General features: G+C 44.1%; 1 protein-coding gene across 2 annotated transcripts in view; it reads left to right on the top strand.

Annotated features, from left to right (window-relative positions):
- NDFIP2 (Nedd4 family interacting protein 2) overlaps positions 1–26,544 on the top strand; it is a 221,254-nt gene that overhangs the window by 61,114 nt on the left and 133,596 nt on the right. For both annotated transcript variants that reach the window (XM_085622088.1, XM_085622087.1), the window contains exon 3: positions 7,325–7,452. In XM_085622088.1, the coding sequence (XP_085478214.1) occupies positions 7,325–7,452 (128 nt within the window). The remainder of the gene's footprint in view (positions 1–7,324; positions 7,453–26,544) is intronic.

Below are 26,544 nucleotides of genomic sequence, written 5' to 3' on the forward strand. Positions count from 1 at the left end.
AGCACACTGTAAACAGGCTTTGACCATGCCCTCGACCTGTCTATTAACACCTGGCCACCAGTAACATTCTCTCCCCCTTGATTTGGACAGAAGTTCTCCCTAGATTGCCCTTGTGTTCCAGATTCACAATCTTATTCCACAGCCCCACTGGTGGTACAATACATTGACCCCTACCTAACTCCCCCTCCAGGAAACGTAGTTCCTTCTTTACACTCCAAAATTGTTTTACCTTGTCATGATTATCTCTCCGATCAATCCACCCTGCCACCACATACTGCATGACCTGCCCTCTCAACTGGTAACTCGGACAGGCAGTCCGCAGGTACATTCCTTGCTCCCAGCAGGCACTCTGCTCGGTAGTTGTATTCAATCAAACTCTCCATCCACCTTTCAATATGTGGTGTCATCAATATTTCTACACCCTAACAGTTGAATCAACCGTTTATGGTCCATCCTCAAAACGAACTATAAATCCCACATGCATGCCAATGCCTCTAGCTCTATGTCGGAATATCCCTCCACGGCCCCTCTCAGAGAGCGGGAGGCAAAGGCAATCGCTCTTTCTCCTCCATTCAACATTTGGGACTATGCCGCACCCAGTCCTTTCATACTTTCATCCGTATTGAGGATGGCTTTTTTAGTTGAATCGAAAATGTCCCAAGGTAGGCATCTTGGCTATACTGTCCTTGACTAAATCAAAAGCTTTTCTGAAATCCTCAGACCATTCAAAACTTGCCCCTTTCTTGAGAAGTAGTCTTATTGGTTGCATCACACTGGCAAAATTTCGGGATAAATTTGGCATAATACTCCACGAGACCCATAAAAAACCTTATCTGGCCCTTATTGATGGGAGCAGGTGCTTCCAAAATGGACTTGACTAGATCCAACTTGGGAATTACCCCTCCCTAGAAATGGTATGGCCCAAATAGGAAACCAAATTTACACCAAATTTGCATATTTTGCTTTTAAGTGCGAGGCCTCTGTCCCTCAGTCTCGTTAGCACTTACCTCAGGACAAGATCATGGCTCTGAGTGTCCCTCGCATATACCAAGATGTCGTCTTGGAAAAACATCACAGAGTCGACTCCTTTCAGGACATTTTTCATGAGCCATTGAAAACCTGCTGCATCTGAGGATACGCCCACAGGCAATCTCACAAACCTGAATGACCGTAGTGGTGTCATGAGGGATGTCAGTGCCTTCAAGTCCTCATGCAACTGCACTTGATGTTACGCAGCCGATAAGCCCATTACACTAAATACTCTTGTATCCTTAAGTAGTGCTAAAACCTCAGCTATGTTGGGTAGAGGCTGACAATCCACCCAAATACATTGATTAAGGTCCCTCAAGTCCACACACATCCTGATTTTGCTCCCATTGTCCTTAGGAACCAACACAACGGGAGTTAATCACTCCTATGATTCAATCTACTCGATCACCCCCAGGGACAACATTTTATCAATCTCCTCTTGCAGTGGCTTCAACATCAAGCTGGGCACCCTTCTCATTATGTGCACTATGGGCTTAGCATTGATTTTCAAAATTATTTTGTGCTGAAAGTCTTCTACTAAAACCAGCTAATCTCTAAACACATTCTGACATTCTTATAAAACATCCAAACTCTCCCCCAGCATGCCAACTAGTTGGACCTGTTCTTGAGAGTTGGGATCAAGAATAATACCCAGGTCTCTCTATTGCTGCCACCCTTAGAGGTTGTCTCCACATTTGGCCTCGTCAACATTTCCTACTGGCTGTCTTCCCTTAAATTCAATGTCCATGACTGTATATCCAGTCAGATCAGTGCTCACACCCCTGTAACCTCCTGGGTTTTTGTCTTGGGGTAGCAACACTATATTTCCTTTCCCATAAATCATGTCCCAACTCTTATCTCCTTTGACTGTGTAAGGAGAATCCAAATGGGCAAGGACTATGAGCTTCTTCCCACCAGTGGTCATTTCACAATCACGGCATTCTGAGCCGTCCCACATCAACATCCCACTCCACTCCGTTCACCCCTCCCAATGAGCTTTTCACCTTAAATAAACCCTTTTGACAACCCTGTTGTACTTCATGCACTTCATGCACCTTTGTGTTTTTACATATGTGGGCATAATGCCCTCTCTTTCCACAGTTCTTACAGACCTCATTTGGCTCAAAACAGTTCATGCTTTTAGACAGGTGGTTAGGGCTTCCACACTTGAAATATTTGAACTTAGAATCTTTATCCTGATCAGACACTTCAGTTCATGCAGGTTTTTCAATACCTTTATGCTGTCTTCATTTGTCTCCTTCCCTACAGTGGTGTTGGACACTCTCTCCACCGTTGTAGGAAGTGTGCTCCTCATTTCCTTGACCCAACCAGAAGGGCTTTCCATTCCTTCCACTATGTCTACTGCCTCCTTCAATGATGGATTCTTAGACAAGAGTTTCTCCTGAACTCTAGTGTCATTAGCACAATGTACAAGCTGACCTCTTCTAAGGGAGTCTGACAGGTAACCAGATTAGCACATTCTCACTAACCTTTTCAGACGATATATAATTGCCCACTCTCTCACTTTTTGCTTGTACTCTTGGAAATTACTTGCGGCTCTCCATGACAACATTGATGTGTGGACTAAAGTGCTGTTCTAACATTTTATGAAACATATCATGAACATCTGTTGGTTGGCCCTCGTCATGGTCAAGTTCAGTCACATCCAGGCCTTTGTATATATTGTGACCGTCAATACCCAGGTTGTGCAATAAAATCCCTTGTTTGCTGGCTGTTGAGAACTTTTCTCCCACTATGGCAATTAGATACGAGTCAAAAAGTTTTCTCACTTCTTCCACGTGAAAAGTGGCTCACCCCAGTGTGATAAAAATTATAGAGGCTGTGACATTCCTGTTGTTGCCATGATAATCTGTAAATATGTACAAACCATAAGTCAAAATAAAAGATGAAAACAACTAGCTAAAAGGAAAACTGTGCAAATGACAGACTAAAATATTTACTCCTCACGTAACAAGCTAAAATAAAAACTCCGCAAATAATAGACTAATATAATAATCTCAAATAAAAATACTGGAGTTTGACTATGCTAAAAGTCACCAGAAGTCTGATTGTGGTACCCCTGCATTCCAATGCGTCGATTTCTTCTTTCCTTATCGGTACTTTGCTGTTCCACAACCAATTCACTGAAGTTAGCGTTCTAGCGTTGTTCGTAGTGTTTATATATAATCCTACACCACGATGGGTTGGTGCCTGGTAAATCTATCCCCCAATTGCCTGCGAATAGCAGAGCAACCAGAAACTTCCTCCCAGGTTGGCAACACTATGTGGTTTCAAAGAACAAAGTTGAACGCACTCGTGCTGCAGTGCACATATCTCCTTCAGAGCTTTCCCCAAAGTTAGACATTCTGCCGCTGCTGACCCCATGGCCATCAAGAGCGTCAAGAATATCGGTGCGGCCATGCGATTAAACTCCTGAGCGTTACCAAGCAACAAGGAGCCAGCAAGCGACCAGTAAGCAAGTGACCTGCCTGAGTAACCTGGAATCCTCCTGATGGTATGTGCTGCGGTTCGCCCAAGTCAGGGTTTGCTTGATAGTGCCCAGAGGTATGTACTCGAGAGGGATACAAAGGCTTCATGCGGCATGCTCCCATCAATAAATCTGCTTTAGCTGTGCGAAATTGGAATAACCGTCACCATGCTAAATTAGTTAGAAATTACACTGAACCCATTTAAAAGTCACTGAAAAAGTGAAATGATCAGGCTACTTACTGTACCCATACAGCTTCAAAACAGTTCAAAGTTGAAATTTTGACGAGGCAGAGTTCAATTTTATTCTCCTGCGAGGTGTCGGCGGACGTCTTGCCCATCACAGTTAACTCGTCGCCAGTGTTAAGAAGTACTTTTGAGGCCACATGTAGTTTAAATCTTCTTCTTTATTCCACCAACATGAAACACAACCTGCTCAGCTCTTTGCCCTTCTTCTATTCTCTCCCTATTAGGTGTTGCGTCATCCCCATGGTAAAATCGTGACCACATGGAATCTATGTGAACCATGATTCTTTGACAAGTAGGTTGCACCAGGTACATAGATACACAGCGTGTCCACTCATCCTGCTTTTCTTTAAAGTAGATATACAATATATGTTTTAGGTACAAGTGTTCTAATTTGTCAAAATGATTCCATTTCCAATTTTCTCCATGAGATGCATTAATTCTGAAGGAGGGTAAGTGCGATGTATGACGATGCTTGAGCCAAACCTATCATTATTTTAGATGCATAATTGATACGTCTGAGGCTTAATCAGCTTTCTGAGGACATCCTGGTGTGTGACTAATTCTGCCCAGTATAATTAAGCTTTCAGATTCATGGGTTTTAACTGCACTGCATCTGACCCAACCCTACCAGACATGCAGACGAGCCTGTCAGGTGACAGACTGCTTCAATCATATCCTCCTGGCTTTCGGAGGTGACACTGATACTTGGTGCAGCGCTGCTAAGATGTCTGATGGGATGTGTGACTCCTTGAGCCCGTCTGAGCACTTTGGTCACCATCACTCTTCCTTCTGGGCCTTGTATTTTAAAGTGTTAGAACTGTGGGGTCTAAAATCTCGCTATGTGAAGCGCTATTGGTTAGAATACATGCACTGACTACAGGTGTCACTCTTAAGTTGAAGGCCTCTGAGCAGCTGTGGTGCTAGCTACTCCCCAGCTGGGCCAAACTAACCATTCTACCCTTTGGATTTTCCCTGCTGAGCTGCAGACTAGAAGCCTGTTTCAGAGCTAGGTGGGCAGCCAAGACCCAACCATGAAAACACCACAGAACCGATTCTAGTCCAGGCCTACCACAGTGTTTAGCTTGTTTTAGCGTTTTTTCCTGGGCTAATTTGTTTTCCAGTCTGCTCGTGTGCTCTGCATTCCCGCTCAACCAACCTTTCAGAGACCGGTTAGGGAGAGGCACTCCTTCATGCGCTGAGGTGCACCTAAGTGCAAATTATGTTATCATCGAGGTAATGCATTCCAAAGTAAATGCTTGGAGTCCTCGAATTATGCGGAGATGACGCAGTGTTTGTCATTACGAGAGTAATAAAACCTGCAGAAGTCACAGGAAGGGCACAGACCGTCGGCTTGAAAGATTCAAAGCTTGATGAATTCTAGAAGATCAAAGAGAGACGGTCACTAGCAATGGCGATGGAATTTACTAGCAGCTAGTTTGATTACTAATGTCAAACGTCTGCACCCATAAATTAAACAGTCGGCACTGCAAGCAGCATAGCACTTTTCTCGTGACTTGATACAAGCGTTAATTAATTCACAGCATGCTACCACAATATTCATGTATGAAAACTTATTTGCTATTCTAGAAAAAGATAATCCACTATTTTTCTTGTTGTTTCTGACTGATAAACTGTTACTTCAGACTGAATGGTTAATAATTAACCTTTCTTCTACTTGTGGAGAAGTGTGGCTCAATGGTTAGAGCGGCAGACCCTGATGCAGAGGTCTGGCCTGGGACCAGGGTTCAATTCCCGCCTCGGCAGCTCTTGGATTCAATTTCCCCGGACCTGATAATTCTCGCCTCGGTGCCTATTCTAATCATGGGTCCTACTGTGCAACTCTGGGCAATAGCTTGCTTAATCTCCACAACGGCCCCCACAGTGCTAGGATGCCTGGCTTCACCTTGGGGGTGCCCAGGAGTGGACATCTCACAGGAAAACCAGGAAGGGTTCCACAGCGGTATGAATACAGCGCTAAGAGACCTCTGGGTACAAGTGCGCTATATAAGTACAAATACATTTACATTTACTTGTTACAAAGATGAAGAAAATACTAAAAAATTCAAAATGCAGTAAAAGTGTTTTTTTTTAAATACTTGATCAAATCCGTATCTAACAATATGTCATGATGATTTCTCTGGCAGTCATCTTGTAACAGTTAGGAAAATAACCATAAATCAAATGTTTTTTGCCTTTTGACCTGCTCTTTGCGTAGGCCAAATAAATAAATGTATCGTGTGTGCAAGAGAACAAGATTGTCAGAGGGCACTTCTCTCTGGATTAAAGACAACACAGTTGCAAAGGCTGTTTAGGAGAGATTGCTTCCAAAACGGTGGCAGTTCAAAACTTTGTGCTAAATGATATTTTTTAGGTAGATTGCATGCACTCATGCTAATGGTCGGCAGTGCCTAGAGTCCGAGTGGATTAATGTATAGATTGAACAGCATGGGAAGAGGGTGGATCCTTCCTCTGAAGGACATCACTACCTTGACCGTGTCAGAGTTCCCTCACATAGGTCAGTGCAAACAACCTCCGTTCTGCTTGCGTGCCCTCCTGCAAATTCCACCCCTAGCTGAAATGCAAGGATAGCACGATTGTGCCAATTATTCATCCTGTGACCAAATGTTCCTTCTAAAAAGGTTCTTATTAGGGCACTTTGTGGTGGAACTGTCCCACAGTACAGACTAAATGTACCAATTGACCGAGTCTTTAAGTATAACCTCAATATCGGCATGTAATGTGTGTGTTGTTTTTTTTGGGGGGCAAGGAAGCACCTTTTATTAATTCAGTGTTCGGCTAAAACATTCGTCTTCAGGTATGATGTCTCAGATTTATAGACGGAGTGGTTATATTCAAATGAAGTAAAACAAAATGGTGCTCTTTAAAAGCCTTCTTGCCCGGGGCACAGTACCCTGCCCATTTGTGAACTGAAGGGAGATTGGGCCAGTATGTTCTAAGATGGCCCTTCCACTTATGTGTTTCTCCGGGTTGGGGGCTAGAGTGCTAACACGAAGCATTTTACTGGCTCTGAACACGGAAGCATTTTGCTGGCTCTGAACACAGCTAAAAACATTGATGATATTTTTCTTTTAAAGTGCAGGAAAAAGCCCTTTCCCCAGGGCGTCTTGCACCTTAATTCGCTGAAAGGCTGTGCAGAGGAGGAACTTTTTACTAATAAATAAATAATAACAAAACAATGTGGTTATGTTTCCAGTGACTAGTGACTCTTGGGACACACAGTCTGGTGCACTTTGGTAGGATCCATATGGGGTGATCTACAGCATAATCCCTCTTCTTAAGTGCAAGATGTGGAGATTATTGTTTTGAGGCATTCCTGTTTTGGATATTTATGAGTAAGAATGGGGTAGGATGCACTGGACCACTGGGGTTGAAATTGTGGTCAGTGCATGTCTAATCATGCATTGAAGCCATAATCCAGTGCTGTATAAAACGAGTTGCAAACTAATTCTGATTGCATAATTCTGAGTGCATATTGTTTTTTTACATGTTTGTAGGAAGTCATGACTTTCTTCTTTCTTCATCTGTTTTATTTTTGTAGAAGGACACAGTGACTTCTACCCAGTGCCGCCCCCATACAGCGTAGCTACCTCTCTCCCAACCTATGATGAAGCAGAAAATGCCAAAGCGGCTGCCATGGCAGCAGCTGCTGCTGAAGCCGCCCAAAGAGTAAGTGCATTCGAACAGATTATCAGCCTGCATTTTACTTGTAACCTACATTGAGGCGATTCATTTAAAATAAATGTGTAAAGTACCTCTAAGTTTATGCTTACCTGTAATTTACTTTGTGTAATTGAAGTGTGCTATGTTGTTCAATATTGTAGTCATGCTGCCTAATAAAAACAATTTTTGTTTTTTAGTTATCAAATGGCAGGATGGTGTCATTGCCACACTTCTTGTGACATCAGTGTCCTTAATATCTCCTAAATTCCTTATTACGTTTGTAGTCACCTATTAGATTAACGCCTAATCAGTACTGTGGCCCTGAGAGATTGTCAGTGCCTCTGATGACATATATTTTGTCACTATCAGTGGAACCCCAAGATGCTATAGTTATACGTGTTTCCCATTAGGATGCTTTTCTGTTATCAGTGGAAAGAACAGAGACTACTATTTGCTCAAAAACCATATTTCACGTGAATTAAGTGATTAATTATTTGAAAAAATGAATTGATATGACATTGTTAGTATTTTGAAACCATTGTTTGTAAATTTGCGTAGCAACAGTAGTGAAACTTGTGATATATTTAAATATATGCATGCATCTACTTATCTATCATATATATTTATATTTATTGAGATATAAAAATCTAGCAAAGTGATCTTTACAGTAGTTCTGCTGTTGTATCGTACAGTAATTGCCTCACCTGAGCCTTCTTGCAGTTCCTTGAAAACCAATACTAGATCAAAAAATGTGTGAGCTAAAATGGGCTTCAGTTTGTTAACACTTTTGTACATCTCTGCCTTTTAAAATTCACTGTCTTGAAAATCATGATTTTTAATAAAGTTGTAAAATAGTTCCACAGAGAGGGGTTGGGCTAAGGGGGCGACCCATGAGAGGTGCTTGACTGGACGGGAGTGCTGAGGGATGGGGGCTGCATCCAGAAGACTCTAAAATTGGCCCACAGGAAAAAGGCTTGCTGCAATAGAATCTCGTTTTTAATGAAAATCGTGTTAATTGCTGCCATTTTGAGCAGCACATAAGGCATCATTTGTTTCCTGTAAATCAAGAATAGTCACAAAAAATGGGAAAATATGTGGAAATAATTTTCTCATAAAGAGGCAAAATCCTGCTGCTCATAGCCAAAGGGCATGTGTAAAAAGGGTTGGTTGCCAACGATGGCAACCAGTGGCTGGTTGGCACCGCTTGGGGCCCATAGGCCATGCCGAAAGTCAGACCCTGTGACGAACCCCTGCTGCTCATGGTTGGTTGATTGCAGGACCTGGCTTTGGGGCAGGTCCTAATGCCAATCCCTGCTATGCAGGCCTTAAATGCTGAAGGTCCGGCTTAGCAGCCGCCCCTGCAGCAGATGGTCTCACTTTGCACATTAGAACTAGAACTTTAACCGTGTTTTTTGTGTGTGTACATAATGCATCCAGTATATGATGTATTGCAGGAAATGATTAATTTTTTTCCTGTGTCCTTCATATTATTACATACATATACATGCATGTATTTGAAACTGTCCTTTGAGGATGAGAACAACACAACCTTGACTAATGAGCCCAGTCGGTCTGTAGTGAAGCAATATTGTTTAAGCATTGAATGCAAACCTATAAGAACAGTAAGTGATTGCTGTACCTTACCTGTTTTGGGTGTCTTCATGACAGCAGAACACCTGTGTTTTGTGAAGTGCAGGTCTGTTTTTTATGTTCATTTCCATTTGTATTTTAGTAGAGCTCTTCTCATGTTTTTGCAATAATTTTTTATTCAGAAACACAAATGTATGCAATAGCAGTTCAAATTATGGCATTCGTATAAAGAAAGCAGGCTTTTGTGATCTCAGCCCTTGACAAATACTTTAGAACATAATAGAGTAATAATTGGAAGGTTTCTAATGTCTGGCAGGCAGGCAGTTTATCTTAAAATGGGATTTACCTAACTGAATGTAGGAAAGAAATCCATGGAAAATCCCAGTTTCCTACAATCATTATGACGTGGGTGGGTATTATTGGAAGAGGCAGGAGAACAGTACAGGGAGAAAAAAGTGGGTGTGGGGGAAGATCGAGATCCTTAACCTATACTCAGGCTGGTATGGGTAGTACTTGCCTGTTAGGTATCGTTAACCAGTTTCAGCACATGCTACCGTGCTGCAGCAATCAAGCGCACTAAGCAGATACTTAAACAGTGAATAACATATGACTCGGTGCAAACTGTTGACTTATTACAAACTGTTGATTCTGTACAAACTGTTCTTATGTTTTGGTGTGACGTCTTAGCAGGAATTTTCACTCACCTGATCGTCAAGGATCAGGGCCTAGGGCAGTAATTGCCAAACCTTTTAGAACAACAATCATTTGTGATCCACCTAGCTTTAAGGGACATGAGGCGGGCGATTGTTTTATTTTTTATGAAACTAAAGCATTTTGTCAGCATGCTGTCATTTACAGACAGCACATTTCCATAGAACTTGACACTAAATTTGCACAGACATACCTTTTCACTGATAAAACTATATTGCTCACCAATGATAATGTGTGGAAATTAGGATTCAGTGAATATTTATCATTTGTGCATCACTAAGTCAAGTGACTTTATTTGTTTTGATCCTATTAAAATCTTTGTTTCCATCACACTTCAGAATTACAAAAAATTGTGCTTCATTTTTGCTTTCCTAACTGCTGAATGTGTACAGTTCATTTACAGTTATTTACATGGTGTTGCGTATTACGAAATATGATATCCTTTGTCCTTTCATTCTCCTGTGCCGCAGCAAAGATTGTCACCTAATTCACTTTACATTTCTTTCTCTCCCTGCGAAATGACAGGAGTATGTTGACACCAGTCACCATGTTAAAAAAGCAGTAATTTGTCAGAAGACATAGCTTGACATTTGACCTCTGTCTTTGAATTGCAGCAAATGCGACAAGTTAAATACAGAATTTAAAGGCATCATTGTTTATTGCTTGGTCTTTAGTGACCCACCAAAAATTGGTACCAACCAGGCATCTGCAACCCATAGTTTGAGAGACACTGCCCTAGGGAATTTGGCCTATGACTGTCATTCCCTAGTGAGGTTACTCTATACCTGGATAAAAATTTCCAATTGGTCATTAATCTTGTTTATGAACCGTTCACAGTGTGCGATACTCAAGAGCTCTTGTCAATTATTCTCGGACCTGGTACCAACCAGGCATCTGCAACCCATAGTTTGAGAGACACTGCCCTAGGGAATTTGGCCTATGACTGTCATTCCCTAGTGAGGTTACTCTATACCTGGATAAAAATGTCCAATTGGTCATTAATCTTGTTTATGAACCGTTCACAGTGTGCGATACTCAAGAGCTCTTGTCAATTATTCTCGGACGGTGGGAACAGTCATTTGTGTCCAGCCTTTTAGTATACATAGAAGCTTCTAGCCATCTGCTGATGTGATTAGAAAGTTCCACTAAAGTGTGAATGTTTTACAATACTAATTGGACCAGTGGATGGGTAGTTGGGCTACTGATTCTAAATGCCTTCGCCCAGACCTGTTGCTAGTGCCTCCGATGGACAGGAACTTCCATTGAATGCGGGCCAGTCACAGAACGTTTCAGAGAAGGCCAGCTCTATGCAACCTCAATGGCATATAGTACCATTCGTGGAGAACTTTAAAGTACAGTAATTTTGCGTACACTCCCTCAGATACCGATCTTGATCCCTCAAGAGAGTCGTTCAGAGTTTGAGTAACATTCCCATCCTAAGGCCTGCTGCCAATGGTCTCATAAATGGAGATTCCACTGATTGGGTGGTATTGGTAAGTGTATTGGAGAAGGACCCAGGGTTTTCCGTAATTGGTTTTGGAGCTGCAAGAACTGTCAGTAGTGAGATGGAGTTAAGGCCAAAGTCTCTCTGGGGGTTGGGCATTCTTTGAATTTGCCATTTAATAATACCTGATCTAATTGATGAATTCCTCTGTTTGACCATCTTGACCTGCAGATAGACTTACCTTCTACTAAGATATGCAGAAGTTCTGACTGTTGAATCAAAGGATTAATATTAGGTAGTCAGTGTGCTGTTCTCCAGTTAAGCTACATCTCCTCGATAATCAGGTCATCAAGGTTTGAGGGTAAATTCGTTCACATATATGCCAGATGCTACTGGCCGGGCAAGGGCAATTTGATTTCTACCACTGAGGCCTCTGTTTGAGTTGCGGCAAATAATTTGCCAGATTGGACAATGATGCATCAGGTAATACAAGGCTGTATGTGGCGAGTCTACTCCTGCCAGAGAATATGTGTTCCCAGAGTGACTGTGATGGGAGCCTGGGCTTCTCCCATCTCCCTTGTATTGCCTAATATCTCTATACGTTTGCAAAAGTAAAGAGGCACAAACTGGGCTTGCGAGCATACCAAGGAAATTGCACCATGGGGCCACTGTCATCTTAACCGTTTGTATTCTGTACCACATCGTCAAGTTAGGCCGTGATCAGCTGCAAAATTGAGTTTGGTTTTAGCAATTAGGTGCAGTATGTAGTCTTCCTCGTTATTATGCATGTCATATAAAGGATAATCTCCAAGTATTTCAAGCCAGTGAATGCCCATCTTGTAGAATAGCCACAGAGGCTGGCTTTAGTAGTGATGAGGGTTATAGGAAGACTTTGCGTTTACTCAAGTTTATCTTTTACCCAGGTATGCCACAGAATGAAGAGATCACCATCATCAAGGAGGGAATAAAGATCTCTGGTTCTGTCAGCGTCATCAGAATATTATCCACAACTAGAAATGATTCAGTTTGACCACTGTGCGTTGTCTCTGTAAATGTCGCTGGATTGCACTGGACAGCTGTTATAGGGCAAAGAGAAACAACAGAGGGGGAGAGTCGATATACCTAATGAATACCCCTTTTAATCACAATTTTCCAAGATCTGAAACCTCCACAATTGATCTTTGAAGTAAGGGAGTTGAATAAACAGTGGTTCTTTGTGATAGGTTCCAGTCAATGTATGCCTTATCCATCATTTGGAAGAGGTAGCCCTATTCTACCCTGTCAAATGTTTTTTTACCCATCAAGCAATATCTCCTACACATCTTTCGGAAGGGCTCTAATGCACCATATTATATGTGCCAAAGTTCTCAGATGGTTTCTGGATGATAGACTAAGGATGAACCAAACTTGCAATTCATATCAAGAATGAGATAATTTGCAAAGTGGGTATACTAGTAGTTTAGCCAACATTTTTACATCTACATTTATCAAAGGTCTATAGTTGGAACATTCCAGCGGTCTTTACCTTCTTTGGTGATCAGAGATGATATGGCTATGATGGAACGCGGTCCTGAAGACCCAGTGGTTCCTTCTTGTTTAAAGGCTGCATAGGACATCAGTATTTGGGTTGCCTTCCCGGTTTAATCAAATTTTCCTGGGAACACATCCTCTTTTAAAGACTTGCAGGTGGGAAGGTCAGTAATCGCCTGGGATGTTTCTACTGTGATTTCCCGATTTAGCGCTCAGGAATGGTATGTGAAGAGACTGAGCAAATCAATCTTCAATAGTCTCAGTGTCGCAACATTTACTGCAGTGTGTAGTCTTGTAATAAGAGGCAGAACTATTTATGAGAGATGAGTAAGAGTGCGGCATTCAGGGCCTCGTACATTTGAGATGGACATCTACAATTTCAGTTAATGGTGACATGTTTTGCAGCCTGTGAAAACATGGAGATAAAAATCCTGCTTTGCGGTCTCTAAATGATGTGTAGAAGCACTGGAAGTGTGCTCGTTGTATTGTAAGTCAGACTTGTTTGAGCCTTCAAGGTCAGCTTACTTGGCCTTACGCTTTGCAAAGAGACCCCTCCAATTTATTTTCTTGACCACCCACATTGTTTGTGCTGAGGGGTCAGAAACTATATTTTTTCCTATATCACTACTTTGGTGAGATGAGTTTCTTTATCTGTGGGTGTCTTGCAGCTCGCAGTCCGCATGCGCAATTGAGTGGTTGCAGGGAAAAGAAGACTCTGGTCTAGATATGACAATGGAGGGAATACCTTCCAGGGTTTCACATTGTGGAGCATTTTTTAACAGTATGCCCAGCAATGTGAAATGGTTAACACAAAATAGGTGACGTTGATCTGACTTAATTGTAAAGTCCTTGTCAGTCAGAGGAAGGCAACATCATACATGAAGTAGATCATAGAAATTGTAGGGACTGGGAGTGATGAAGTTCCAGTATACATACTCCCATGATTAACTGTCAATGTTCATAGAGAATGATGTTCCTGTCCAAAACCCATGGGAGCAGTAGTAGTGCGCCTAAGTCAAAAAATGATTGTTGAGCATGTTTTGAATTCAGAGCACAAGCCCTCTCACCATCAAGGTGAGTCATCAGGCAGCTCCTCATTGGGCCGGCGCTGCAATGTCCAATGGGCCCCTAAAAAGGGGCTCTTTAGCTTAGTTCTTTAACTTGATTTGCCGTTAATGAAATTCTGTACAGTTGAGAAGCTGGTTTTAAAAGTTTAGATTGGTGAGAAAGTGTAGATCAGGCTGTACATATATCACTTGCAATAAGTGAACTGTCCAAGCAGTGGTGTTCTTTTTGTGAAAGATAAATACTGGTTTTATTGTAAAATAAATATGCCCATCAACTTTAATACGTTTTTTTGTAGTAAGAATATCTTCTAACTGTGTGTCCTAAGATACAGTGTAACTGAAATGCACTCTAGTTTTCCACTTATAAACAGGGGTTGCAGTTAGATAGATAAGCTCCAATGAATAGCCAAGTGCACTGTCTGTTTACAAGTGTTTGAGCAATCATAGTGATACTTGATAGACTTTTCTATTCATTATTGCAGGGAGTGGCATGGACTACACTGCTGTGTAGCGTCACATAATACACTTTGGGAGGACCACAACACACACACCACAATGGACCTATCACATTGTTGGTGTGAAAAGTCGTAATTTGAAAATTACTAGTTAAGGGACTCTCGACAAGGATCTTCTGAACCAGCAAACATGCAGAGTATGCAGGATGATGAAATTGGGAGCTGGTTGTCATGTGGACACTCTTCTATGGAACCTTCAACTTTTTGGCCGTCAACTCAATAAATTCATGCTCCAAGAATATTTTCATACCGAAAGTATGGACCTGACCTACATGCAGACATGTTGAGTGAACTGTACATACATGCTTTACAGGGGTGTCACACCATACTTTTGGTATGCTACACTGGTCCTTTTTCTATCAGATTTGGAATCCTGTTGAACTGGACAAGGACCAGAGAATTGTCACAAGGCATTTGTTGTAAATGGGGCTGTTGGTTGACTGGGATGTAAGCCCTGGTCAAGCAACAACCACAATTCTGGTCAGGGTAAGGACAGGCACACCCTTAATTAACCCGTACTAACCATCCGGTAGCTTTGCACATAGTAGTCTGGCTTAAATTAAAGGCAGCATGTAAAGTATTTGTGCAACACTTCGAACAGTAAAACAATGAAAATACCACACAAAATGACTCCACACCAGGTTAGACAAATAACTCTGATTTTAATAAAAACAAAAACAAGACCAAAACAACAATAACCCAATTAGTAGAACTGGAGATATTGATTTTTAAAGTTTATTGGGAAAAGTAGCACCAAGAAGCTGAAGGCGCTGTTGGAGATATCTGGTTGCACCGGACCAAGTCCCAAGTTCAGGCCAACTGCGATGGCGCGCAGGCCAGTTACAGGGGCCCAGTTAGGCCTGCTGAACAAAGTACCCTCCACACCTGAGCACTTGGGGCAGGCCACTGGATGAGGGGACCACGCCCTGCAACGCAACCTTCTTGGCTCACCCCCTCCATTTATATGGTCCCTAAGAGGAGTGACTTCCTCAGAGCGACCGTGGTTGCTACCGTAGGGTCTCTCCAGGACTTGAATGGTCTGTTCTGGCTCGGTTGGCCGTTGTGTGTTAGTTTCTGTTGGAATAACCCACCCCTCTCTATCCCCAAGCCCCCTGAGGGTTGGCAATACAGAGCCCACGAACCACTGATCCATTCTGCCCCTACAGTTACACCTCCTATAGTGGGACAGGTTAGGCGGGGGTCCGGGCTGTTCCCCTACCTCCTCATGTGTAGATGCGTGGCGAGGTCCCAGATTAACCTGCGAGTCCTATTTTTAGCGACTAGGGAGGGCCTACATGCACCTGCTTCTCCCTCTCCACTTGGCATATATGACACAGCTTAAACTTCTTTCACTCAATTTCAAGGGCCGAATGCCCCCAATAAGAGGTGGCAGATATGGCGCTACCTTTTGTTGCAGGACCCCGAAATTTTTTCTTCTTCAAGAGACCCACCTAACGCGCTCAGACACATGTCATACACGAAATACCCTAATCAATACTGGGCTTCTTCACTCTCTAAAACAGCAGGGGTAGCTACCCTCATCAAAGCGGGCCTTAGCCTACAAGAGACAAACCTAATTCGAGACTGGGATGGCCAGTATTTAAAATTCAAATCTCTAATTAACGGTAGCCCTCTAACCTTGATCAATGTATACACTCCAATCAATCCCAGGACTCGTATCTTAGGACTTTCCTTAAGAACCTTGTTTTACAGGAGGATGGTCACGTAATCCTCGGGGGTGACTTCAACTTGGTATGGGACCCCGTGATCGACCGCAGTGCAGCATCCCTCCAGGGCACTGGGGCTATGTCAGCAGACCTAAACAGAGACATTACAGGCCTGGGCTTGATAGATGCTTGGCGTTACAAGGCTCCTGATGAGCGTGATTTTACCTTTTTTTCTCACATCTATCATTTGTACTCACGCATTGATCTATTCTTCATCTCGCAGTCCCTCATTCTGACACTTGAGATGCCGAATATCTCGTATATTTCTGTCTCGGACCATGCTCATTTTGAGATTTCCATAGGTGGCCTTGGGAGGCCTACTCACCTCTTGCCGCGCTGGCACCTCCCTCTCCATATACTGCGCAACCAGGTCAATGTGACCGAAATATGGCAGGTGATCCAAACCTACTTCGAAACAAACACCTCGCCGGACACCAACAGTCATATCTTGTGGGACCCCTTTAAGGCGACCATTCGCGGTCCTAGCACCTCTCTCGTCATCGCCAGGATGCGCAAGGCCAGATTAGTAGAGGCCGGGTTATTTAAGGACCTAAAGGCCATGGAAAAAATAGACCACATGAAGCCTACACGTCAGCATAAGAAACGTTTGGCCTCCCTTTGCGGCCAACTCAGGGCATTGCTGGTCAACAAAGCAGAGTACGCGCTGATAGCTTTAAAGCAAAAGTATTATGAAGGGGGTAATAAAGTTGGTTCCTTCCTGGACGACCGACTCCGCACATGCATCTCGTGGGCCCACATCTCCAAACTTAAAATTGAGGACGGCTCGTAGACGACCTCTGAATTAGACAAACAGCTGGCATTTCAGGCCTTTTTCTCTGCCTTCTATTGGCAAGGTGATACGCATCAGGAGGAAATCGGACCCTTTCTTACCTCTTGTCCGTGGCAGTCCCTCGACTCCACGCCTGCAGATCTCTTCGAGGCCCCATTTACACTAGAGAAGCGTAAAAAAGCCTTTAAAAGCTTGCTGACTGGCGAGACTCTGGGCCCTGACAGTTTCCTTATACCGCATGTTTCTCCCTCACATTGAAGACTACCTTCTCGAACTTTATAATTCTTTCTCTGATAGTACTAACTGGACTCCCACAATTACCCATGCCGAGATAGTTCTTTTAGCCAAGCCAGGAAAGGACCAACATCATGCGCATCCTACCGTCCTATATCTCTTCTTAATATAGATGCCAAGATATATACTAAACTTTTAGCAAATCGGCTAGACCTCTACTTCCCTAGCTTGAGAGCCAGATCAAGTAGGGTTCATATGGCATTGTCAGGGGATGGATAATATCAGACGCATAGTCCACCTGGTGGAAAAGGTTCAGCAGCAAAATATCCAAACATGTCTCCTATCCCTGGACACAGAGAAAGCGTTCAATAGAGTGGACTGGGCCTTTCTAAGAGCGGTCTCGCGGAAGATCGGACTTGGGCCAACCATGGTTTCCCGGATCATGGCATCCTGCATGTCCTTCTCGGCCCAAATCAGGATTAATGGACTTCTTACCCCCCAGTACAGAGTCAAAGGGGCACCCAACAGGGATGCCCGCTATCTCCTTTACTCTTTACCCTAGCAGTCGCAGAGACTCCCTCCCGGTACTCATCCCCCTCCTCCACAGGTTTGAGCGTGTCTCTGGCCTCAAAGTTAATATAGCAAAACTGCAGGTGTTGAATCTAACACTCCCTCCACAAGAGGTCCTAGAGCAATCTTCCCTCACCCCGTTCAAATGGGCTGCCCACTTGATCTGTTATTTGGGCCTCAATATTACCTCATTGCTGTCCTCGTGGTCTCAAGCCAACTGGTCGGAATGCCGGCTCCTTGTCCGGGAAGAATTAAGATGCTGGAAACCCCTTCCGATATCATGGCTAGGCCGACTCAATGCAGTCAAAATGTCCATATTGCTGAAAGGACTCTATCTCTTCCAAATCCTTCCCACACCTATTCCGCAAGCAGAAATTGGTACTCTCCAGAGCAACATCAACTCTTTCATTTGGGGTAGGGGCAAGCTGCAGTTCTCCAAGAAAATGTTAATGTTGCCGAGAGACCGGGGAGGGGGGTGGGGGGGGATGGGCTTGACTGCCCTAATTTTCTTGTCTACTACTGGGCGGCGCCACATATCAGAGTGGGTGGTCTGCGAGAGCGAGAAACATTGGTTTCACATGGATAGGGCAGTGGCATGTAGGCCCCTGTGGGACTTGGCCTGGCTCCCAAAGTGCTTGCGACCACGTAGTGCTTACATCCCTACCCCCATGAGAATCGTCCTGGATATTTGTGATAAATTGGCAGAGAGCAGGGGCCTCATCTCCTTCCCTTCCCCTAACACTCCATTGGCCTGGAACCCGAGCTTACCCCCGGCCTTACAACAAAACTCTTTTCCAGCCTAGGCGACCGGGAAATGCCGCACAATTAGTGATCTCTTTGAGGGGGATAACTTTACGTCTTTTGATCAATACAAGCAAGACTACCACCTTCCAGCCACGGCGCGGTTGCAGTACTACCAACTTCGCCACTGGCTGCACACACACACACATATACAAGGGGCCACACGCCAACTTACCCCCTTCGAGACATTGGTTCGGGCTTTTGACGGCTCGTGGGGACTGATCTCCCCCATGTACCGAGTCTTGCAACACTCCAACTCGCTACCCCTTCACTGTTATCAATGGCAATGGATCTCTTATACTTCAGATGACATTCCCCCTGAGCAATGGGAGCAGCTGTGGCGGGATATCCACAGGACGTACAGAAGCATCACCCAACAGGAAACAGCTTATAAGGTAATGACCCATTGGTACTATACTGCTACCTGACTTAAAAAGATGTTCGCTACTTCCTGACCCATATGCTGGCGCTGCATCTCTGTTATAGGCTCTTATATCCACATCTGGTGGTCTAGTCCAATGCTAACATTTCGTTGGAAGGAGGTGCTGAGCCATATTGATGACTCAGTGGGATTCCCCATCGCGAACATACTGCAGGTCGCCATCTTAGGGATTCGGACCCAAACTCTTAAATGCATGATACACTCCGACTGCCGCTTAATTTTACATATGCTAGGGGCTGGCAAGCAAGTCATCGACCTGCATTGGAAGAAGCCCTCAACCCCTCTGGTGTCGTCCTGGCTCACACGCCTGTGGCACATCATGGCTGTGGAACTCTTGACTAACTGCATCACACATACTGACACTTACTTCACGAGAGGATGGCAACCTCTAAATCAGCATCTATCTAAAATGGAACATTTCCACTCCCTCCCCTGCACTTGCGTGCGCTGCAGCTCTTTGAAGGTGTCCTGCTACCATGAGGGGAGGCATACTTAGAGTGAAGCCCTGTACGTGGCTCTCCATGAGAGACCCTCTGTTTGGCTGCCTTCCCTGATCTTTTACTAATCGTATCCTCCCTAGAAGCTGCTCAAACGCCTAGGACGTTTATGGGCTGCAGCCTTGTCCTAAGCAAGGACACCCCAGGGGCTCAACCCCCCTTCATGTCCCATCCCCCCTTCATGTCCCATCCCCTCCTTTCCCAGTTCCTCTTCCCCTCATAGACACTGGTGGACATATACTCTTGTGGCGACTTACCCTCCGCTACTGGGACTAACTAACTGAAGCAGATACAACATTCTGGGACATATCCCACAGACATATGTATACGGTGTGGGGACAAGACCCCACAAGCCTCATTACCTTGCTGATAGCGCAGTTCCAGGACCAGGACCCGCCAGAATGTCCTTTGTTCACATGGTTGATAATTACTTTGCATGTATGCATAATTTTCTGATAACAATAAAACAGATTTACACAAAAGAACAAAGTACCTTAATTCCGGGTTGCAGAGCATTGCATGGATCCACATTGAAGATGTGTCATGCAGCAGAAGCAATGCATTGGTTTTGAGAAGCGATGAGTCCGTGGTGCGAGGTGCTGTTGGGTCGAGAATCCTGTTGATGGGGATTGTGATGTGAAGTCCAGTGTTGAGGATGCGAGGCACAGCAGAGGCGTATCATCGGTTCCGATGAGCAGTGAAGTTACGATACAGAGTGCTTGGCATCATCATCGAGGCTGCTCTCAATTGAGGATGCTAGGAGCTTGTTCCCGGAAAACCTTTGTGCAGCTACTATTCCGAAGGCGATGTGTCAATGCCAAGATGTAGAAGGAGATGGTGACGAGAGTCTTTTGCATTGGGCCTAATCTGCACAGCTGCTGCGATGTGTTGGTTCTACTAGGAAATGTACGGCTCAGCCGAGGAGATGCGCTGGTTCTGCTCGGGGATGCGTTGCTCTCCAGAGAAGATGCGTTGGTTCCTCTGGCAAGCACCTTAGGCCCACTTCAAGGGATCAGGACTGGAGTGGCAACAGTCCGCAGGGTGGACTTGCAGATGGCGGTGTCCAGGTGCAGAGGTTGGCAGCCTGTTATGTCCCTGAGACTTCAGATCATGAGGCCAGCCAGTTAGACTGTGGAGTCACTTCTGGTTCTGGGGTCAAGTGATGCCGGTCCAGTCCTTCTCACCCAGGCAAGAGGACTGCAGGCAGCAGATCAGCACAGCAAAGCAGGAGTCCAGCCGAGTGCAGTCCATCAGAGTGGCAGTCCTTCAGCAGCACAGCAGTCCTTCTTCCTGGTAGAGTATCCATAGCTACAGTAGTGTACTAAAGTGGTGGTGTGTGAGGTGTTTTACTTATACCCAGAGGTGCCTTTGAAGTGGGGAAACTTAAAAAGACATGCCTTTGAAGTGCACAGATGTCCTGCCTTCCTACCCTAACTACAGGGGAGTATGTAGCCCTTTGTGTGTGCAAATGACACAGCCTATTCAGGTTTAAGTGAGACTGTGCCGAGCTCCTCCATCCTTTCCTGCCAGGACAGCCCATCAAGTCACACCTAAGCTATATATTTATATAAAATGTAATCAAGTAATCCCAATGTTATCCGGTGGTAGATAAAAGCCTTGCTGTAGTGAAAAAACAAATTTAAGAGTTTTCCACTACCAGGACATGTAAAACTCAAAGGTTTCTGTCCTTTAAATACATTGCATCCTGCCCTCTGGGCTGTCTAGGTCCTACCTTAGGGGTGACTTATATGTGTATATAAAGGGAAAGATTAAGCCTGGCAAAAGGTTTATTTTGCCATGTCGCAATGATAGTATATTCTGTACACACAGGCTTTGGAGCTACTTAAGTGGATGGCATGAGCAGTGCTGCATGCCCACTAGTAGTATTTAATTTACAGGCCCTGGGCCCATGTAGTGCACTTTACTAGGGAATTATAAGTAAATTAAATATGCCAGTTGGGTATGAGCCAATCTTACCATGTTTAGAGAGAGTGCACTTTAGCACTGGTTAGCAGTGTTTAAGTGCACAGAGTCCTAAGGCCAACAAAAGCGAGGTCCGAAAAAGTCGAGGAGAAAGGCAAAAAGTATGGGGGTGACCCTGCAGAAAGGGCTATTTTACAACAGTGTTTTGTTTTTTAAACTTTGAATCTTCTTTAATGTTAGCCGTTCAAATGTAGGAAATCACCGTACAAAGCATCGAAAATAAGTCATAAAAATTCCACATTTAGAGTAGCCTCCCTAAGGTATGTATGTGATCTTAATGAATAATAAAATGTTCAAGTTTGTTATACTGGTGCCAAAATAGTGAATTGTAATAATCATCATACATACATCTGTTCATGATTGCATGTATCACATCTGATCAAGAGTGTCTTTTGTCGGTTCTACATTAAACATCCTTATGCTTAGGTATACAGAACTAGGACTAACCATTAGAATGTGCTTCAATGACTGAAGCAGTGCATCAGATTGCACACATTATCTTGAAAAATGACACCTGAGCAAGCCTTAGTTTCAGTCATTTTTTATTTTTGCAGGACATTTTTACTTCTGGAATTTCCTTGGAACTGGACTATGTATATAATACAGGCCACAGACATTTAACAGTTGCTTTTTTGAATAAGGCCATTGGTTTTGGGCAGTAGAGTTTAGTTTTTATCTGAATCTCAGAGAAGACGTATTGAGGTCATTCAGATTTCCTGACTGGTCAAACTGACAAATGTCAGATTCGCAGCCCTAGATTGCCTGTGGACAGCAGACATTTGATTTGATCTGAAGCTCGCACAGGGCAGTACTGCGAACTAGATGCTTCCCTGTAAAGAGAATTAAAATCAGCTCTTGCTGCTTGTCCTCCTCTTTCCCTCGCCGTCTCTTTTTGCCTACCCTGTGATTGCTGACATAAACCACAGTGAGCTGGAGACAGAGTTTGTGGCTGTCAATCTTCAATAAACTGTCTCTAGTGCTCCAGTTGTGAGAGTAGTTCATAAAGTAGAAATTTGCTTTTACTGGTTAGTGAACATAATTAAATTGTGTTTTTTATGTAGCTGTAGATGTTTGAGTGTTATGCAAGTTACCACTCAACTCTCCAGTCCTTGCAGGTAACCACCTGGAAATAGCCTGATGGTCCTATGACCATTCAGAGTAAGAATGAAGTAAAAGTCAGTTGGAATGTTGGAAAGGGTCGTTGTGCTCTATGTAGGTTAGCGTGATACTTTTTTAAACAGTATTTGTACCTATAGAGGGAAACTAAAACTATGTTTGCTTGCCTTTATCAGGGAGTCCTATTGCAGAAGATGACATAGAATCTAAGTGTTGGCACTGGCATATATCACAAGGGTTGGTGATCCTTAGTAACAGGTAGGTATTGTGCTTTTCAACTGGATTGAAATAAAGCACGCTTTATACACACTCATCATCTAATGCAGTCTTTTTGGCAGTAATTGATTGTGTGGTGTGCGTCTTAAATAATACCAGTCTCAATTATGATTTATTACCAGAAATTCTTTGTACATGCTTATGCCTACTACCTCTTCTGGGGTATAGGTTATCAGCCAGGACTCTCCTGCCACCTCTGTCCTGGGATTTTCTTTCAAAATGACTCCAGGTGTAACTCATCTATTTGCCTCGGTGCCAGGTATTTCTTTGCCTTCCTCTTTTCCTTTTCTCTTGAGGGTTTCAGGTCAGGGCTTGCCTGGTGGTGTGGTGATGCGGGTTTACGGAGGATGTAACCTATCCAGCACAAGCGTCTTTTCATGATTTCTTCATGAGCAGGGAGTTGGAAAGTCTGCTGCCATAGGTTGTTGATGTGGTTTGGCCAATGGATTTGGAGGATTTTCCTCCGGCAGGTGTTGAGTAGCTCTGGACTTTGGTGGTGGTGGTCACTGTTGTCCATCAAGTTTCTGCTCCATACAGAAGGACTGATTCTACATTGGTGTTAAAAAGCCTGATTTTGGTTTGCAGCGTTGGGTCCTTGGAGCTCCATATCTTCTTTAGCTGAATGAAGGCAGCCCTTGCTTTGTTGATTCTTGCCTTGATGTTGGTGTCTGTGCCGCCCTGCTTGTCTGTGACACTGCCCCAGGTAGGTGTAGGACTCAACCTCTTCAGTTCATTCCCTGCAAGAGTGACTGCAACTATGCTGGCCATGTTGGATTTCAGGATCTTGGTTTTGCCCCTGTGAATGTTGAGGCCAAGTTGTGCTGATGTGTCTGCCACTCTGTCGGTCTTCTTTTGTATCTTCAGATGGGTGTGGGAGAGTAGGGCTAGGCAGTCTGCAAAGTCCAGTTTATCAAGCTACGTCCAAGGTGTCCACTGGATCCCATTTCTTCTCCTTGCTGTGGATGATCTCATGATCCAGTCTATTGCCAGCAGGAAGAGAAAGAGCAAAGGCAAGGCCAAACCATCCTGGTGGATCCCGGTCTTCACCTGGAAGGCTTCCGTTTGTTGTGCTCCTGTCCTCCATGGACTATCTTGCAGATCATTCCCTCATAAAAGTTGCTGATGATTCTTACGAGTTTATCTGGCATACCATAGCATCAGAGGAGTTTCCAAAGGGTCTCACTACCCACACTGTTGAATGCGTTCTCATAGTCAATGACTTTGACCTAGAGAGGGGGAGTTCTATTTCATCATCTGCTCAATGATGATGCTCAGTGTTGCAGTCTGGTCTGTACATGATGTATTTTTGTGGCAGCTAGCTTTCTGATCTCACAACTGAATGCCAACTTGATCCTTCATTCTTTTCAGGATGACTCTTGGGGATCTCGATGAGATATCCTTCCTTCCAGCCTGACGGCAACTTTTCCTCTTCCTAGATCCTCCCAAACATGGGGTAGAGCATCTCTACTGATGTTTCAGTGTCTGCCTTCACTGCCTTCATTTTCTCTACAGGATTGTTGTCAGGTTGTGCTGACTTCCTATTTCTCAGATGTTTGATGGCTAGCTGTATTGTTTCCTTGGTTGTTCTGCAGCAGTCTATTGGCAGGTCCTTGTCAGCTGGCTGTATATCTGGTGGAGATTGCGGAATGGGCTGGTTCAGCAGTTCTTTTAAGTGCTCCACCCATGGTTGTTGGCCTTTGTTTCTCATAGTTGTATTCCCAGCTTTGTCTTTAACAGGTTTTAATGGCTTGCTGCATCTGCCAGAGAGTTTCCCTATTATGTTGTTGAGTTTTTTCAAGTTTCCACTGCTTGCTGGTTCCTGAGCTTCTGTAGGAAGACTATTGAATAATCTTCACTCATCTGCTCTCAATCTTCTCTTTTCTTCCTTGTTGGTTTTGGTGTATTCGCCTTGAGCTTTTGTTTTTTTCTGCTCTTGTTCGGCTGGTGTTGACTGCAGCTTTTCTTTCCTTTCTCTCTTGGATTTTGCAGAGAGTCTCAGTTGAGATCCATTCTTTATGCTGGCGTTTCGTGGGACCTTGTACCTTCTGGCAGGTTGCTGTTAACTGGTTCATTGATCTTCTCCTACTGACTTTCTCCTGGGTCTCTGTCGTCCTCTAGTTCTTGCAGGACTCGAAATGTGTTACTGAAGGTACCTGAGTATTCACTGTGTTTCTGTGTATCTTTGAATAGGGTGGTGTAGTATTGCTGGGTTGTCAGCTCCATCCATGCTTTTGTCAGCTTTAGCTTTACCCTGGCGATGACAAGGTGATGGCACGACACCCATGCTCTCATGTTTGGCATTTGCTGTGATGGTGAAAGTGATCATATTTAGGACCAAAGTTATTTGCAGCAATAATTTCATGCATGATTCTTGTTAAGGATACTTCTTACCACTTAGTCCTCATCTTCAGAATAATCTCCAGGTACCAATGGTTTTCAAAGCAGTGGTTCTGCTTGCCAGTAGATAGCACTGTGCTGCTTTGCGTTTACTTTGTTCTGCTCCAGAAATGACTGAACAGAGCTGAAGTAGGTGCCGCCTCTCTTTGCTAATACCGGTTCTTTTCTTTTTGCTCCTTCAGACATAGATCCAGAGCTCCGCTCTTTTTTTCTTTTTCATTTTGACAACGTTTTTTTAAGATGCTTTCTTCAAAAAATTAAAACCAGTGTGCAAGGGAACCAAGACATCTCCAAAGACTACAGGATTTAAACCCTACAAGGACTGCCTCAACTTGTTATAACACACCCCCGCGTGTTATGACTTTGGTGTTTGGGCTCAGCACATATCTCCAGCTTATATGTGGAATGCGCCCTCATGAACCCAAAAGCGATTCGGGAAATGAGAAGTGAGTTGTACATTTCCGAGTACCAGATGTAACCTTGCAAGTTCTGCTGCTGTTCGAAGTCGAGAGTAAGGACCCACTCCCAAGGCGGCTTGTGCAACAGATACTCGTGTTAATAAAAGTCTTCTGGCAAGTCCAAATCGGAGTCGCAGAGGAAACACAGGAAGGCCAAGCGGGACCCAGCCCCATCCCACAACTCTCTATCTCCAGAGAAGTTGCAAGAGTACAAACTTTCCACTCAGTCACTCTCCCAATCCATCGAGGAGGCAAGTCCACAATGAGTCCTGATGCACCCCAAATTCAACGTATCATTAGAGCCGTTGCAAAAGATCAAGGCCTTCAGGGAGGCTATGTTGTGCATCTTTGGCACTCTGTAGGTTCCCTTCTGGCCCCAAGAATCCGCAGTGCTGCCAGTCGGGTTACCGCTGGTGGATTCATCCTGTACTCCATCTGTGCCTCTCAGACCCACTTCAGGTTCCACTCCAGCTTCAGTGCTGACTTCTGCTCTGGTGCCAAAATCTGCATCAGTCCTTTTGACATCAAATGCTGGTACCGCTGCTAGCTGGAAAACCCTATACTGATTTTGGTGTCTGACTCCAAGGCTAACTCACCTCTGCCTTGTCGGAGGTTGTGTCTGTAATCCACATTTATGTGCCTGTCCCCATTCAGTCTGATTATGACAGAACACTACTCATTCGGCGGAGCTGCCCTCGGGTGCTCTACCAGCTTTTTGGGTCACACTCTGATCAGAGTATGTTACCATGTCGAGGTGACAATGCAGATTATGGGGGACGTTCTACCCCCACAGTACAATGAAGAGAATTTGTATATGGACTTGCAGGAGTACAGTGGGCTTGATACATCACCAAATACTGGGTGACTTTCTCCCTGTGAACCTCTGACAGAAGAAAGGGCTTACTTCACTGTGGTCATTATATGTTCAGTGGAGGACGTGGACCTACAAC

This window comes from Triturus cristatus, chromosome 8 (assembly GCF_964204655.1).
Source record: "Triturus cristatus chromosome 8, aTriCri1.1, whole genome shotgun sequence".
NCBI classification, from domain to species: Eukaryota; Metazoa; Chordata; class Amphibia; order Caudata; family Salamandridae; genus Triturus; species Triturus cristatus.